At 41.9% G+C, this 11,937-nt stretch overlaps 2 protein-coding genes across 2 annotated transcripts; both read right to left on the bottom strand.

Annotated features, from left to right (window-relative positions):
* Nucleotides 1-338: 338 nt before the first annotated feature.
* spmap2 (sperm microtubule associated protein 2) lies at nucleotides 339-2,876 on the bottom strand. The gene is made up of 6 exons (XM_072364795.1): nucleotides 2,815-2,876; nucleotides 2,677-2,738; nucleotides 2,514-2,571; nucleotides 1,994-2,120; nucleotides 845-1,010; nucleotides 339-766 (listed from the first exon to the last, which is right to left on the bottom strand). Exons 1-6 carry the CDS (start codon nucleotides 2,874-2,876, stop codon nucleotides 525-527), a joined length of 717 nt encoding a protein of 238 aa, XP_072220896.1. The 3' UTR covers nucleotides 339-524.
* Nucleotides 2,877-4,233: 1,357 nt separating this feature from the next.
* On the bottom strand, nucleotides 4,234-11,631 carry LOC140270351 (SH2 domain-containing adapter protein F-like). Its single transcript, XM_072365485.1, has 8 exons — nucleotides 11,440-11,631; nucleotides 9,670-9,919; nucleotides 9,368-9,469; nucleotides 8,998-9,160; nucleotides 8,221-8,478; nucleotides 7,967-8,138; nucleotides 6,117-6,236; nucleotides 4,234-5,465 (listed from the first exon to the last, which is right to left on the bottom strand). Exons 2-8 carry the CDS (start codon nucleotides 9,913-9,915, stop codon nucleotides 5,279-5,281), a joined length of 1,248 nt encoding a protein of 415 aa, XP_072221586.1. The 5' UTR covers nucleotides 9,916-9,919; nucleotides 11,440-11,631; the 3' UTR covers nucleotides 4,234-5,278.
* Nucleotides 11,632-11,937: the final 306 nt, after the last annotated feature.

The raw sequence follows: 11,937 nt of genomic DNA, 5'->3' as shown, positions 1-11,937 counted from the left end.
CTCTTGGTGGTTCATTTTAATAATCTGTTGATGAGCCCTGATTACGTCGTGAGCTGACTGGTGTCCCATGGTAACCATAACCAGGGAAAAAAATTAATGTCTCCAAACAATTAAAAATGTTGCCCCAATTGTTTGCTTTATTTCACGGTCTAATAAGTTTCCAGTGACGAAGCAGTTTGTCACTTGTCCATAATTTTTAAAAATGAATATGCTGGAATGTCATCAGGACACTAGCTGTAACAAACATCACACTTTGCATCCATTTCTTTTACATCCATCTCCTGAATTCAAAAGTAAAAATATTCCATACAGTGCAGTGAATCCAGGGTGGCAAATAAAGAAGGAAACAATATTAGGATCATGCTGGAAAGTTTTGCTCAAGTGTCATATCACGTAGCAGAGCAAATGATAAGCCTTTTACAAAACATTGCAGTGGAAATTAACTTGATCTTAATGACGCTGTTGGTAAGGAAACTAAAACAATCCACATCTCTCCAGGGACAGCATGGCTGGCATCATTCCTCCTACTTTGAGCTACATTTGCGAGGAAGAGGCAAACAGAGTTCTTTTATTCGAGGAGATGGGGTGGCGGAGCGGGCTGCCCGGCTAACCATGTATGGGTCGTATCCTTCAAACAGAGCTTTCCTCTCTTTGGGACTGGACAGGTCAAGAAGCTTTTGGGTGGCTACATATTTTCTGGCAGCTCTGGAAACGGGCCAGCACACTGAACGCCCTCCTTCAAACTTGGCGTGGTCATGCTTTGGGACTGGGAAGATGAAAGCAACCATGTTGCATTGAGTAAAACAGGAAATAATAATGTGAATGGAAATACCATATGACTTACTGGCAAGCAGCTCTATGTGTGCGGAAGCTTTGGAGGTCCAGTGAGTTGCTGGTAAAAGTTTATCTGCAGGTCTGCAGATGGATCCCTCCTGAACCTGGCCTCTCTTTGGTTGGGCAAGCTGGCAAATCCGGGAAGAGGCGACTGCTGTCTGACTTCCTCTGCTCAACTACGCTCAAAAAAGCACAATCTGAGTTACAGAGGCATGCAAACATTTGTACACCTGCAGTTAAAAGTTTTGTTCCTGCTTTATAATAGGCATAAAGTTTGAGGTCACACAGGAGTTTGTTCTCTTTGAGCAAGTTTATCTTTACATTTCCATTCTTTGCTGTTTTCAAAATACAAAAAAAAAAACATGTTCAAAGCAAATGTTTCTTGGTCTTGCCCTCCTCCAGGTTACTTTGAAGCTCGTCCTCGAGCAAGTGTGACAGCTAATGTCGTTTCAGTTCTTGTTTTCAAGCTATTGGACACAAAATGAGCCCTTCTTGTGGAGTGTTTGCTGTGCCACCGAAGCTCAAAGCAGGATTGTTCCACCTCTGTGCCTCACAGTTCAGTAAAACCAATCCAGCCTTCTCGAAAGGTCTTTATCAGTCAAATGGTGTTTTTGAAATCTGCCTTCTGATCAATTTTTCTAAAACTTCTGAGGGAGGTTTTTTTTTGCTCATTCAGACCTCAACCTAACCTCCGCTGCTCTTGGTATTTGAACTTAAATGTCTGGATGGATTGACCTGATGTTTGCGTTAGTTGCCATTGTCAGAGACCTTGGCATAAATGATCCGAGAACTCACACTTTGCACGGTGCCTCTTCCCTTTCTTTCCATTCTAAAACACTACAGAGGAAAAGCAACACACGGATCCTACTTAGAATATTAAAAATACACAAGACAGTTGTGTGTTTGTTGCATGCAACACTAAACATTACGTGTGATATGTAGCCACTCGCTTCGAGTCACATGACTTGTCACTAACTAATATTGATCATTGTAAACAGAGACTCACAAAACCAACAATAGGTGGAATCACTTACACTTTGAAACCAACTCATGTTTAAACTCACTCTACAGACTTTCTACGTGTATGACACAGTTAGCCCCGGGACCGTAAAAGCAATCCTTTACAGCAGTTTTTCAGGAAATTGTGTGCATTACTCACAGGGGCCGGCAACAGATGGTCTGGCTGCCAGCCAGCGACAGGGGCTCGAGGTTGAGCCAGACTACATAACCGTTTGGATGGCACAGCCCTGAGAGCCCATTCGCTCACCTCCCATGTGGGGGAAACTCTGAGGAAGATGAATAAAGGGAAACGGGGTGAATAGAGGTATGGACAGAGATTGCATAGGTGCAAGATAGAAATTAAAAGGTAACTACAGAAGAAGATAAAAATCATAGTAGAGGAAAGAAGAGAGGTAGTGGCCTTGCTACAGAGTAGTCAAAACTCCAAAGGGTATCCAAAGCTTTTGCTTTATAAGGATAATAATGCGTAATACAGCATTACAAACTTTAAAGGGCACAAAAGGGATAAAAGCATAGAAATGTCTGACATGAAGAACTAATAAACAGCTTGGTAACTGAACCATTTCCAGCTTTCAATGTTTTTAGAAGTGCAGAAAGGGCAATACAATATCAGAAAACTCAGGAATGGTCACACAAGCGTTTCAAGATGATATATTTACGTGACTTGAGTGTCGAACTTTTTAGTTTTGCATAAGTCTGACCAACGAGGAGTTAACTCTGTGGGTAGCAGTAAAAACAAGGAAATCAACGAGGCTGTTAAAAAACAGAGAAGAAGAAGAGAGCAGGCCTGCACCAAGAAGAAAAGTGAGACGTGTACAGTACCTACTGTGGTGGTGGATGCGGTCCTCTCTGGTGGCAGCTTATCCAGCCAGTAAACAGACCGCCTGGAAAACAGAAGAGAGGCTCGTTCAGGAGATAAAAAGACAAAAATGAGCAGACAGTGGTCTCAGTCAGGCCTACCGGTCTGGATATCGGAGTTTGTCGGGTTTGGGCTGAGCGAGCTGTTGCGTCCGGGTTGCCATGGAAACAATCTGAACAGAAGAACACATTTGCGGCCAAAGTTACTCAGTTTATAACAACAGCGTGAAGTTTCACAAACATGACAGCCTACCTAAACTACGACAGTTGTTGATTGTGTGGTTTCTGATAGGAAAAAATAATACATGATAGTTGTCTGACGATAAGACATTATTTACATGTTAAAGCTGGCTATAGGCTCTACACCTGAGACTGACAGATAAAATTGCAGTTTTGTATGCTGTGTTTCTCAAACCGAGTTAGTTTTAATTTACACGATTTAACATTAATTCTGAGCTGAAAAAAACAAACCGATTCCAACACATTAAGCTCAATTTACATTATGTGTATTTTCTTTTTTATTATCATATTCTCTCTGAGACCGAGTTGCATTCCTATTCCTCACAAGCAGATTTAAGCATTGTTATACCTTTCAGCTTTCAGAAACCACACACATACACCTGTATCCAAAAACAGTCCTACCACAGGTTCTTCTCCTTGTCCAAGTACCGGAATCCATCAATAAAGAGAAGAAAGAAAGTGCTGCCCTCTGCGCCCTGACCAACACCCGACAGAAACAGTGTTATTGTATATCTCGATCCAGTTTAAGACCCAATATCTGCACCTGTAGTTGTTCTTCCCTTGTGGTGATACGGACACCTGTTGGTTGCTATGGTATCAAGTAACAGTACACCAAAGATTGTTTCAGTCAATGGAGAGGTAGGATCCCACTGTCCAATCCTGCTGTTGGAGCGTATTTACTACAAAAGAGCAAATTACATAAATATATATATATATATAATGATATAACAAACTTTATTTTTTTCCACACTTTCTACATCTCCTTTCCTGAACTGTCATCTTGATCCTACAACAATTTAGAATACTGAAAACCATAAGATTTGTAGAAAAGGCGGCAGAATGAACTCTCCATCTTTGCTGATTTATTCTTCTATTTTTGAGATATGGAGAGGTATCATCAGCAGCAATAATAAATACTCAACATAAGATAAAAGTTACCACTGCAGGTATAATGATCGACAAACATCGATAAATAATCTCCTGCTGCTGCGATTTAATTCTGCCGTATCCACCTGAAATGAATTCAAATGTCATGAAAAGGAAAGATGTTTTTGTTTCTGTGGAATGTGGTAGGTAGTCCTCAAATAACTGTTTTTCATTATTTAGCCTGGATGAGCCTGACTTGGTCTGCCTATGATACCATAACTACCTCAGCTCTTCTGACTGAAGTAACCATTTTTGGTTACTTCACCTTGTCGATTGTACTAAACCTTGTGTTGTTACAAAACTGAACGTAGAACGTGTTAAAAAAAACAAAACACAACACACAAAGAATTTGAAAACGTACAACACCTTTATTTTGAGCCGACGTTTGAAATCTTATAAAACAGCACAGTAAATAAACTACCAAAGCTTCTTTAATAATCAGGATCACAAAGCCACGAGCTTTAAGTATAATACTGTGATTATTATTATTATCATTCTATAAACAAGCACTGCAGGAGTCTGTTATAAAGTTACCAAGTCAAGTTTGTCTGACAGTTTGTTCACGCGTTAACGTGACAAACCGAGAACACTGAAGGGCACAAGCTATAGCATCGTAGAACATTCACAGGCCTCTGAAACACACACACACACGCAGATACCCCAGAGCCAAGATGGCCTGGTTTAATTATGTAGTGTTTGGTTCATGTGGTAACTAATACTTAAAGGGCAATAACAGTGTTTGTAGCTACAGCTTTCAACTGCATATGCAAACACCTACAGTACATCTAGTATAAATCGTCATACCCAACCTCCATCACTTTGTTTGACATTTAAGAAACTTTACATGAAAAACACGACAGGGGGAAAACATTGACATGAATTATTGGCACATGCCAAAACTCCCTCAAAGATCCACCAATGATCTTTTGAGTGTCTTGGCCTTACAGTTCATCTCGTGTTCAACTCTGCATGACCGTGGAAGAAAAAAAAAAGGAATGAAACAAATCTCCATACAATAAAATATAAATCTTACCGTCTCAAAACGCATCGAGACTGAATTTGGTTTTTCTTTTACCTACATGTACTAAGTCAACAATATTATTAACAAGGGTCGCTGATTCTCGGGAGTCCGTGTCATAAAGCAACACGGCGCTTTCAGTGACAATACCGTTTCACAGGTTCAGGAGGCACCGAGCTCCCTTGTTAAGCTGCCAGTGGAGCTACCGGGATTGTGGTAAAGAGGAAGCGTGGCACCAAACAGCTCAGTCTCATTAAAGCAGCGCATGTGGCACTGCGGAAAGGCAGTGAAAAAGCATGTGGGATAAGGGCAGGAATACGGAAATGTTGAGTATATATTGTTGTCAGTAGCACCAGGAGAAACAGTAAGTGTGCGTCAGTGTCAGAGGGTCTGCACTATGACAGGATACAGTAGGGACATGTGCTCAGCTCCTCTGATCGGCAGCTTGTGTGTGGTATAGTAGTGGATGACCTCGGGGATGGTGGCGAAGGGAGGACTGTTCTCCCCAAGCACGAAACGCCCGTCTGCCGACTGGGTGAACTTCATGTGCATGAAGCCATTGCAGCTCCTGACAGAGAGAGATGGGACAGATGAGTGTTAAATGGGACATTTACAAACAACACAGTGCGACATGAGAAACTCAAAGACGTTTCAAGTAAATTCATCTATCCACACCCCGAAAGTGTGAAATTCATGTTTCTGGAAAACAATTAAGGCAGCGCGAAAACATCTGGGAACAACCAAGTGTCACACAGTGTCAGGCACAGAGAAACATGATTTATTGATGCCTGAGCTGGTGTCACTTACCGCAGAAAGTTAATCAAACTAAATGCACAAAAAAAAAGTCTTCTTACTTTTTATTTACTCATATCAAGGCTTCACTTTGAAGTGACTCGAAAGAGATGTTAAAAAACGTGTTTTGCTAATGCTAATAAAGTTATCGTGACCTTTGGGTTGAGCACATTTCAATCAAAAGAGTTTCAAAAGAGTACAGCTGTGAGATTCGGAGCAATTACCAGCAGGAGCGCAGCTCATTTAGAAACAGCTGCTTTCATGAAGGTTGTCATAGAGACTCATGGAGAAGGAAAACAAAAAAAGAAAAAAGAAAGAAAGAAAAAAGGGGGTTAGGTGGGAAACGGCACCATGAACTTAAGTGAGGGGAGGGAAGAGACAGGAAAGTGTGAAAGATTAAAGATCAAAGTTTAAGCAGGAAGTCTACCTGAGGGAGAGCGAGTAGTCGTTCCGGCAGGTCTGGCTGTTCCTCACCAGGTAGGAATTTTCCTTGCACAGCGTCAGCAGAGACTCAGCCTCTGAGCGGCTAAGGGCTCCATGGTACCACCTGCAGGCACCCAGGAGGAAACACGACAACAAAAAGACAGATTTATTTTTTACTTAACATAACTGGGCTCCCTCTGCTGTGTGAGATTATGGCTTTCTGCACTAAAATTAAAAATAATTCAATTAAGCCTGCATCACTCTTCCCTGAAACTCCAGTGAGGCGTCTCGGTGCTGCCATGCCGGCCATAACGCAAACAAATACACCTCGGCTGTATTAACGCACAATCCGATGTTATACACTTATACAGGTTGTAGTTGTTTTTATTCGTGGTATAGAACTACTCTGAAACAATTGGACATTACATTTTCTCATTTAGACCTTTTATTATAACAATTAAAGCTATCTTTTGCATTTTCTTGAGCTCGCTCCACCAACACCTGCCTCCTCACAGAAGGCAGAAGCTGCATGAACGGTGGACTTGGACTGTTGTTTATGAACAGTAACCGTTACTCCTGTGGCATGACTTAAAGTTGACAGCTTTCAAGAGCTATTCTGGCTGTAAAACGTGAGATGACTGAGGCAAAAAAAAAAAAAGCAGAAACCAAGCACTGGGAATACTGTTTCGCACTGAAAGCCCCACCCCAAAGAGCCCCAAAAAAGTTCCTTCAGTGTTTGCAAGACAAAGCTGCACATGGCCCGTGTCCAAACCTCCGAATCGCTGGTCCCATTTTTGAGCGTTTCAGTCGATATGGTTCCATGCACAGTCTGTGTGAGTAAACATTCAAGACAATCTGCCGCAGAAAAACATTTTTCCTGTGGGAGATCTCAGATGCACGCAGGAATACACAGAGATGCAGTTTTGAACCTAACGGAATGGTGGATTTTGTGACGCTATGGTAATAAAACCAGGATTTTATTGGTGAAATCGGCTGTCTGGAAATGCTTTAAGCAAATGGGTTAACTTTTCTGTTACAATTTCTGCTGTGTGCGGCCGTCTGACCAAAGAAACAGTAAAATATGTGAATGAGAGCAGCTTTGTTGGGAATTTGACTGTATTCACATACACTTTTTGTGGTTGCACAAAACGATGGAACAGCATGAGTGGAGCACCTGGGCCTATCTGAGTCAAGCTAAACGTGTGATTCAATACCCAACTGCTTTATCTGGGTGCGTTAGTCTGGTTTTGAGACGCCTGGTTTCATATGATGCCAGAAGTCTGATTTTAGTCGAACTAACAATAATTAGGTGAATGTAAATGTGCTTACTGGTTGAAACAGGTCTGGTGTAGTGCAGATGCTGACAGTAGTGCAGATTGCAGGAAAGAATTAGACGGATGTATAAAATAAATCATTTGGTCTATAATTTGCATTTTGCTCGGAACTGCCGTGGATACCAAACGCTTCCCCTAATATCAACTATACAAACAGAGAGTTTTCATAATGAGAGAAACACTCAAAACAATACAAATGAAACAAGCACTGTACTAATATAGAAATACAGAAGAAGAGCTGATTACTTCAATGGTTAGATAAATCTGTCCTTGCTGAAACTTAAAAGGTAGCAAAAATAATGGAAAAATTAAAAAATAAAAACTTCAAACACTACAAATGTATTTGGCTTTAGAATAAAAGAAAAAAAGCTGATATTTTTTTGGGAGGTATACTACTTAAAAGAATTAGGACGCTTTCAGATGAGCCAGCAACACGAAAACAAAGAAGAAAGTCATTTGCCAGGGAAAAACCATTTGAAACACTCTCGCTGTGTCTTAAGATTGCAGATGTCCCACTTACACCTGCTTCTCCAGAGGCAGAAACGGATCCACTCTCTCCCCCAGAAGAGGAGGAGTGTCACCAACCAGACGGAGTGTAGTTGTGTCCGATATGGATGTAGCGCCCGTCCTGGCAAGTCTGGTGTGTTCCGTTTGAGCTCGTGAGCGCTCCCTTTCTGCCCCTTCAAACTGAACTATAACCAGATGGAGAGAAAACAACAGGTTTGTTTCAAGGAGGATTTATAATGGAACTGTCATAGCACCAAACCAGTTTACCTGCTAGAGCTTTAGAGATGTTGTCCTTCTTCCACTCCCAGGGCTGGTCGTATTCATCAGCCGGCCGCTCATCGTCCTGAGGCAGCTTGCTCTCCCTGCTGTCTATCTGGCCCAGTCCACCCTCAGCCATTAGAGTTTGCTGCTGTGCTGGTGGAACAGCTCGGTGGTGGTGGCGGCTCCTCTCCTCATAAGGGTTATCGTATAACTGGCTGCCATCTCCACTTCCAGATCTGCTGGTCATTACGCTGTTTTGCAATTCTGCAAAGTGAACGATGAATAAATAGCTGCTGAGTCGAAGTGACAGGCAACTGCAACAGTATGGTTAGGATTATTGAATCTAAACAGGCAACCGTAAATTCAGGCCAAATGAAATCTGTGCACTATTGGTAGCAGAAGGTATACAAGATCTTTTGATCAAGTTTGCATAACAAAAAAAAAGAAGTCCTCTTTACATCAGATCAACATGTTCTCAGACAAAAGTTTGTTTTTACAACATCTGACATAATCACCTCAAGGTCTGTTCTTCTTCTTCTCATGTCCTTAATGTGGCAACTTGTCATATAATTTGACCACCATTCAATTATGTATAGGAATGAATTGCCAAACTGATTTTTAGCCTGGTTACCATAGTCTTCATAATATACAGCATGTGAAAAAATGGTCGGGGTAACTTGTCACTTCAGTATACATTATGCAGCTGTCCAGCCTTTTATAGAAAGTAATATGTTTTATTTTGATCCAGGTTGGCTTTTAAAAGACAAATCTCTCTTAGTAAACCTGAAATAATCCGCTGTGCCTCAAATGGCTCCATGTAGCTGCAGCAGTCTGTTGGTGCGGATTTGGGCTCCCGGTTTGGTCTGGTTCTTGGGTCTGGACGTGCATCAAATGGATCAGAGTAGTCTGTGTCCGCATCTGTTGCTGCCGGCGCAGAGGGAATCACCTTGTTTGGGAAGCAAACAAAAGGCATCATACAAAACAAATGCGATAACACGTGGGACATATTTGAGTAGAGAAGATAAGCTCGAGCCACAACAGTGGTCATGAGGGTGAGTGAAAAACTGAAATACAGGTCAGTGCGTGAGAGGGGGAAAGAAATAATAAAGAAAGTGAAGGAGAAAATGAAGCCCAAAACAGTAACAATGCTTACAGGCTCTTCTTGAACAGTCACTGGACTCAAGGGAATTTTACAGCGCCCAAACTCCTGAGAGTCCACTTTAATTAGTCTGTGTTTCGGAGACACGGCTTTCACCTGAACATAACACATGCGAATAAAACAATTTCAACGGCAGAAAGAAATTGCATATTTCCTCTGGAACATAAAAGACATGAAAATGGCTTAGTGAAAACTCTCAAAAAAAAAAACATTATGTGGTGAGATGTGGTATTTGGGAGATATGGGACAAAATCAGACAAAGCACATGCATGAATGTAAACATCCACATGTCTTACCTCCACGCCATTAGGCAGCGCTGAACCAAATGCAGGGAAAGAGGGAAGGCTCACTGTCGCGCTACAGGAGCTGAAACCACCATTCTGGTGCTCCTTATCAGAGTGTTGGTAGGGATCCTCGAAATCCAGCTCCTTCTGAGCTCTGTAGGCCCTTAAAATCGCACTCTCTGTGTAATCCGGCCTCGGGGGCTGTGGAGGATCGCGCCTGCTGCCAAAATTTAGGTAGTCCTTCAGCCACTTTGCCATGGATCTGGATGAAGTGTACACAGATTGTATGGAATCATTTAGAAGGGCATAATACTGAAATGTTCAGTGGGGGAAAAAGTTATCACAATTTGTCAGTGAAATAAACTATTTCCTTCCCTTTCCTTTGGCAACCAGAGATTGAACCACAAAAGGCTGCTGCCACAATACACCTGACCCCACTGGCTGAGGCTGGCTGGCCTGGTGTACTATCTAGTGCTCATCAATGAATGCCCTACTGTAGGCCTGGCTTCAGGGTGGGTCCTGTTATTCTACCTAGACCTATGGCAAGATAACCTCTCTACCTCACAACAGTTTTCCAGAATGCACTTAAAGCTTCTAAGCGTGGATTAATTTGCCTCAGGAGACAGGGACAAAGTAAGTAGTTTCTGAGATCACTCATGCACTCAAGCCCCTCCATTACAGTTACGGCCTCAAATGGTAGAGTTTAAGTCTTGTTCAGTGGGGGTGGGGGGGCGTAGGAGGAGACTGATGAGCAGCACACCATACCATCTGTGGTAATGTTTACACAAGTCTTTTGTGGCGCAGAGAGAGCACTGCAAAAGGTTATGCTGCCAATTTACTGCTCAACCTTCCAAATCTACTGAAGGACACATTAAACATAAATATATTTGCGAAAGAGGTGACAGTCTTCCGAAGTGTGTCTGGGATGAGTCTTGGGTCATTTAAGAGTGAGATGTTGCTGCCCTGCAGGGAAAGGAGCCAGCTGATGTGGTCCAGGTATATGTTCAGGGTGGAGATGCTGGGGTAAACCTACGACTTGCTGAGAAGTTTATGTCTTCTGTCTGGTGTAAGTGCTCCAAGTGTCCCTCAGAAGAGCTTTGGAAGGTGGCCAAAGTGAGACGGGTGGAGAGAGGCCTGGGCATCTGTGTAAAAAACACTGCCCCTTTAACCACGACCAGGACAACCGACAGAAAATGGATGGAAAGAAAGTCAATAGTGTTTACTTAGCTCAGTTTAGGCTGTTTGTGGTGCTGGAAAGACCCAAATCCATAATTCTAGGCTTAAGAAAATAGTATCTTGTGCTGCCGCTAAATGTAAAACATTAATGGTACAAATATTAACTTTTCATATTAAAAGAAAAAAGGGAACAGGTCAAGGTGTACCATCCAATCATTGTCAACTCAGCTCAACAATCCAGGAAAAATCAAAAAGACAATCCAACCTCATCTCTTCCATAATCTCTTTTCCACCATAAAGCAGAGAGACGGTTGTTGTAACTTAGAATCAGTTAAGGTTAGCTGGCTAACTGAGCAGTAGCTACTTAGCATCGGTGGTAAAATGAGAGGTTTCAATATGTCACTTCTTCGTACCGGTGGGATAAAGGCAACAATTTCTCACCAACGACCAGCTTCAAACTATGCAGTTGACCCTAAACCACTAATATTTTTTATTTTATTTTAAATGCTATAAGTTCAGAAAGTTATTCGTGCAACTGACGACCCCCATTCAATAAATACGTTTAAGCTAAGTTAGCTACGGCTAACGTAAGTCTTTTTCGCTCACCCTCTTTCTTTGCATTGACGGTTCCCCGTTGCAGTTATGTTTGTCTAGTTGGTTATCATGCGGTGTTTATCTTTAACGCTATCCGGACTAAAAATAAAATCAAGAAAAACGTTTAAAAAGTAGCCTTTGGGCCAAGCAGGTCGTAAGCTGAAGTGGCCCGTGAAGCAGCTGTCTGCTCCCGACACAACAGTCACTATCACAGACGACTGGCTTAAAGGGGAGTGCTGAGGTATTTTTTAGTGGGTCGACATTAATGCTCAGTTTCTTCTCGTTTGACTGCTGTTGGATTCACAGATGATTCTTCTCTGTGCACGTTTCCTCTAAATAATAACCAAACCCACTTCTGAATTTGCTTATGACCGACTTTCTTCTACACATCTCAAACTGTTATATTGGCTTTTTATATAAAAAAAGTTAACTTGATAGTTTTCCCTCTTAATACTTGATGTTACTAAACTAAAACCAACTCAGAAGTTTTTAAGGTAAAACTGTCTTGAA

The sequence above is a fragment of the Leuresthes tenuis genome, unplaced genomic scaffold (assembly GCF_036924035.1).
Source record: "Leuresthes tenuis unplaced genomic scaffold, fLeuTen1.0.hap1 SCAF_15, whole genome shotgun sequence".
Classification (NCBI taxonomy): Eukaryota; Metazoa; Chordata; class Actinopteri; order Atheriniformes; family Atherinopsidae; genus Leuresthes; species Leuresthes tenuis.
The sequence above is the reverse complement of the archived record's forward strand: the minus strand, read 5'-3'. Positions and strand labels throughout refer to the sequence as shown.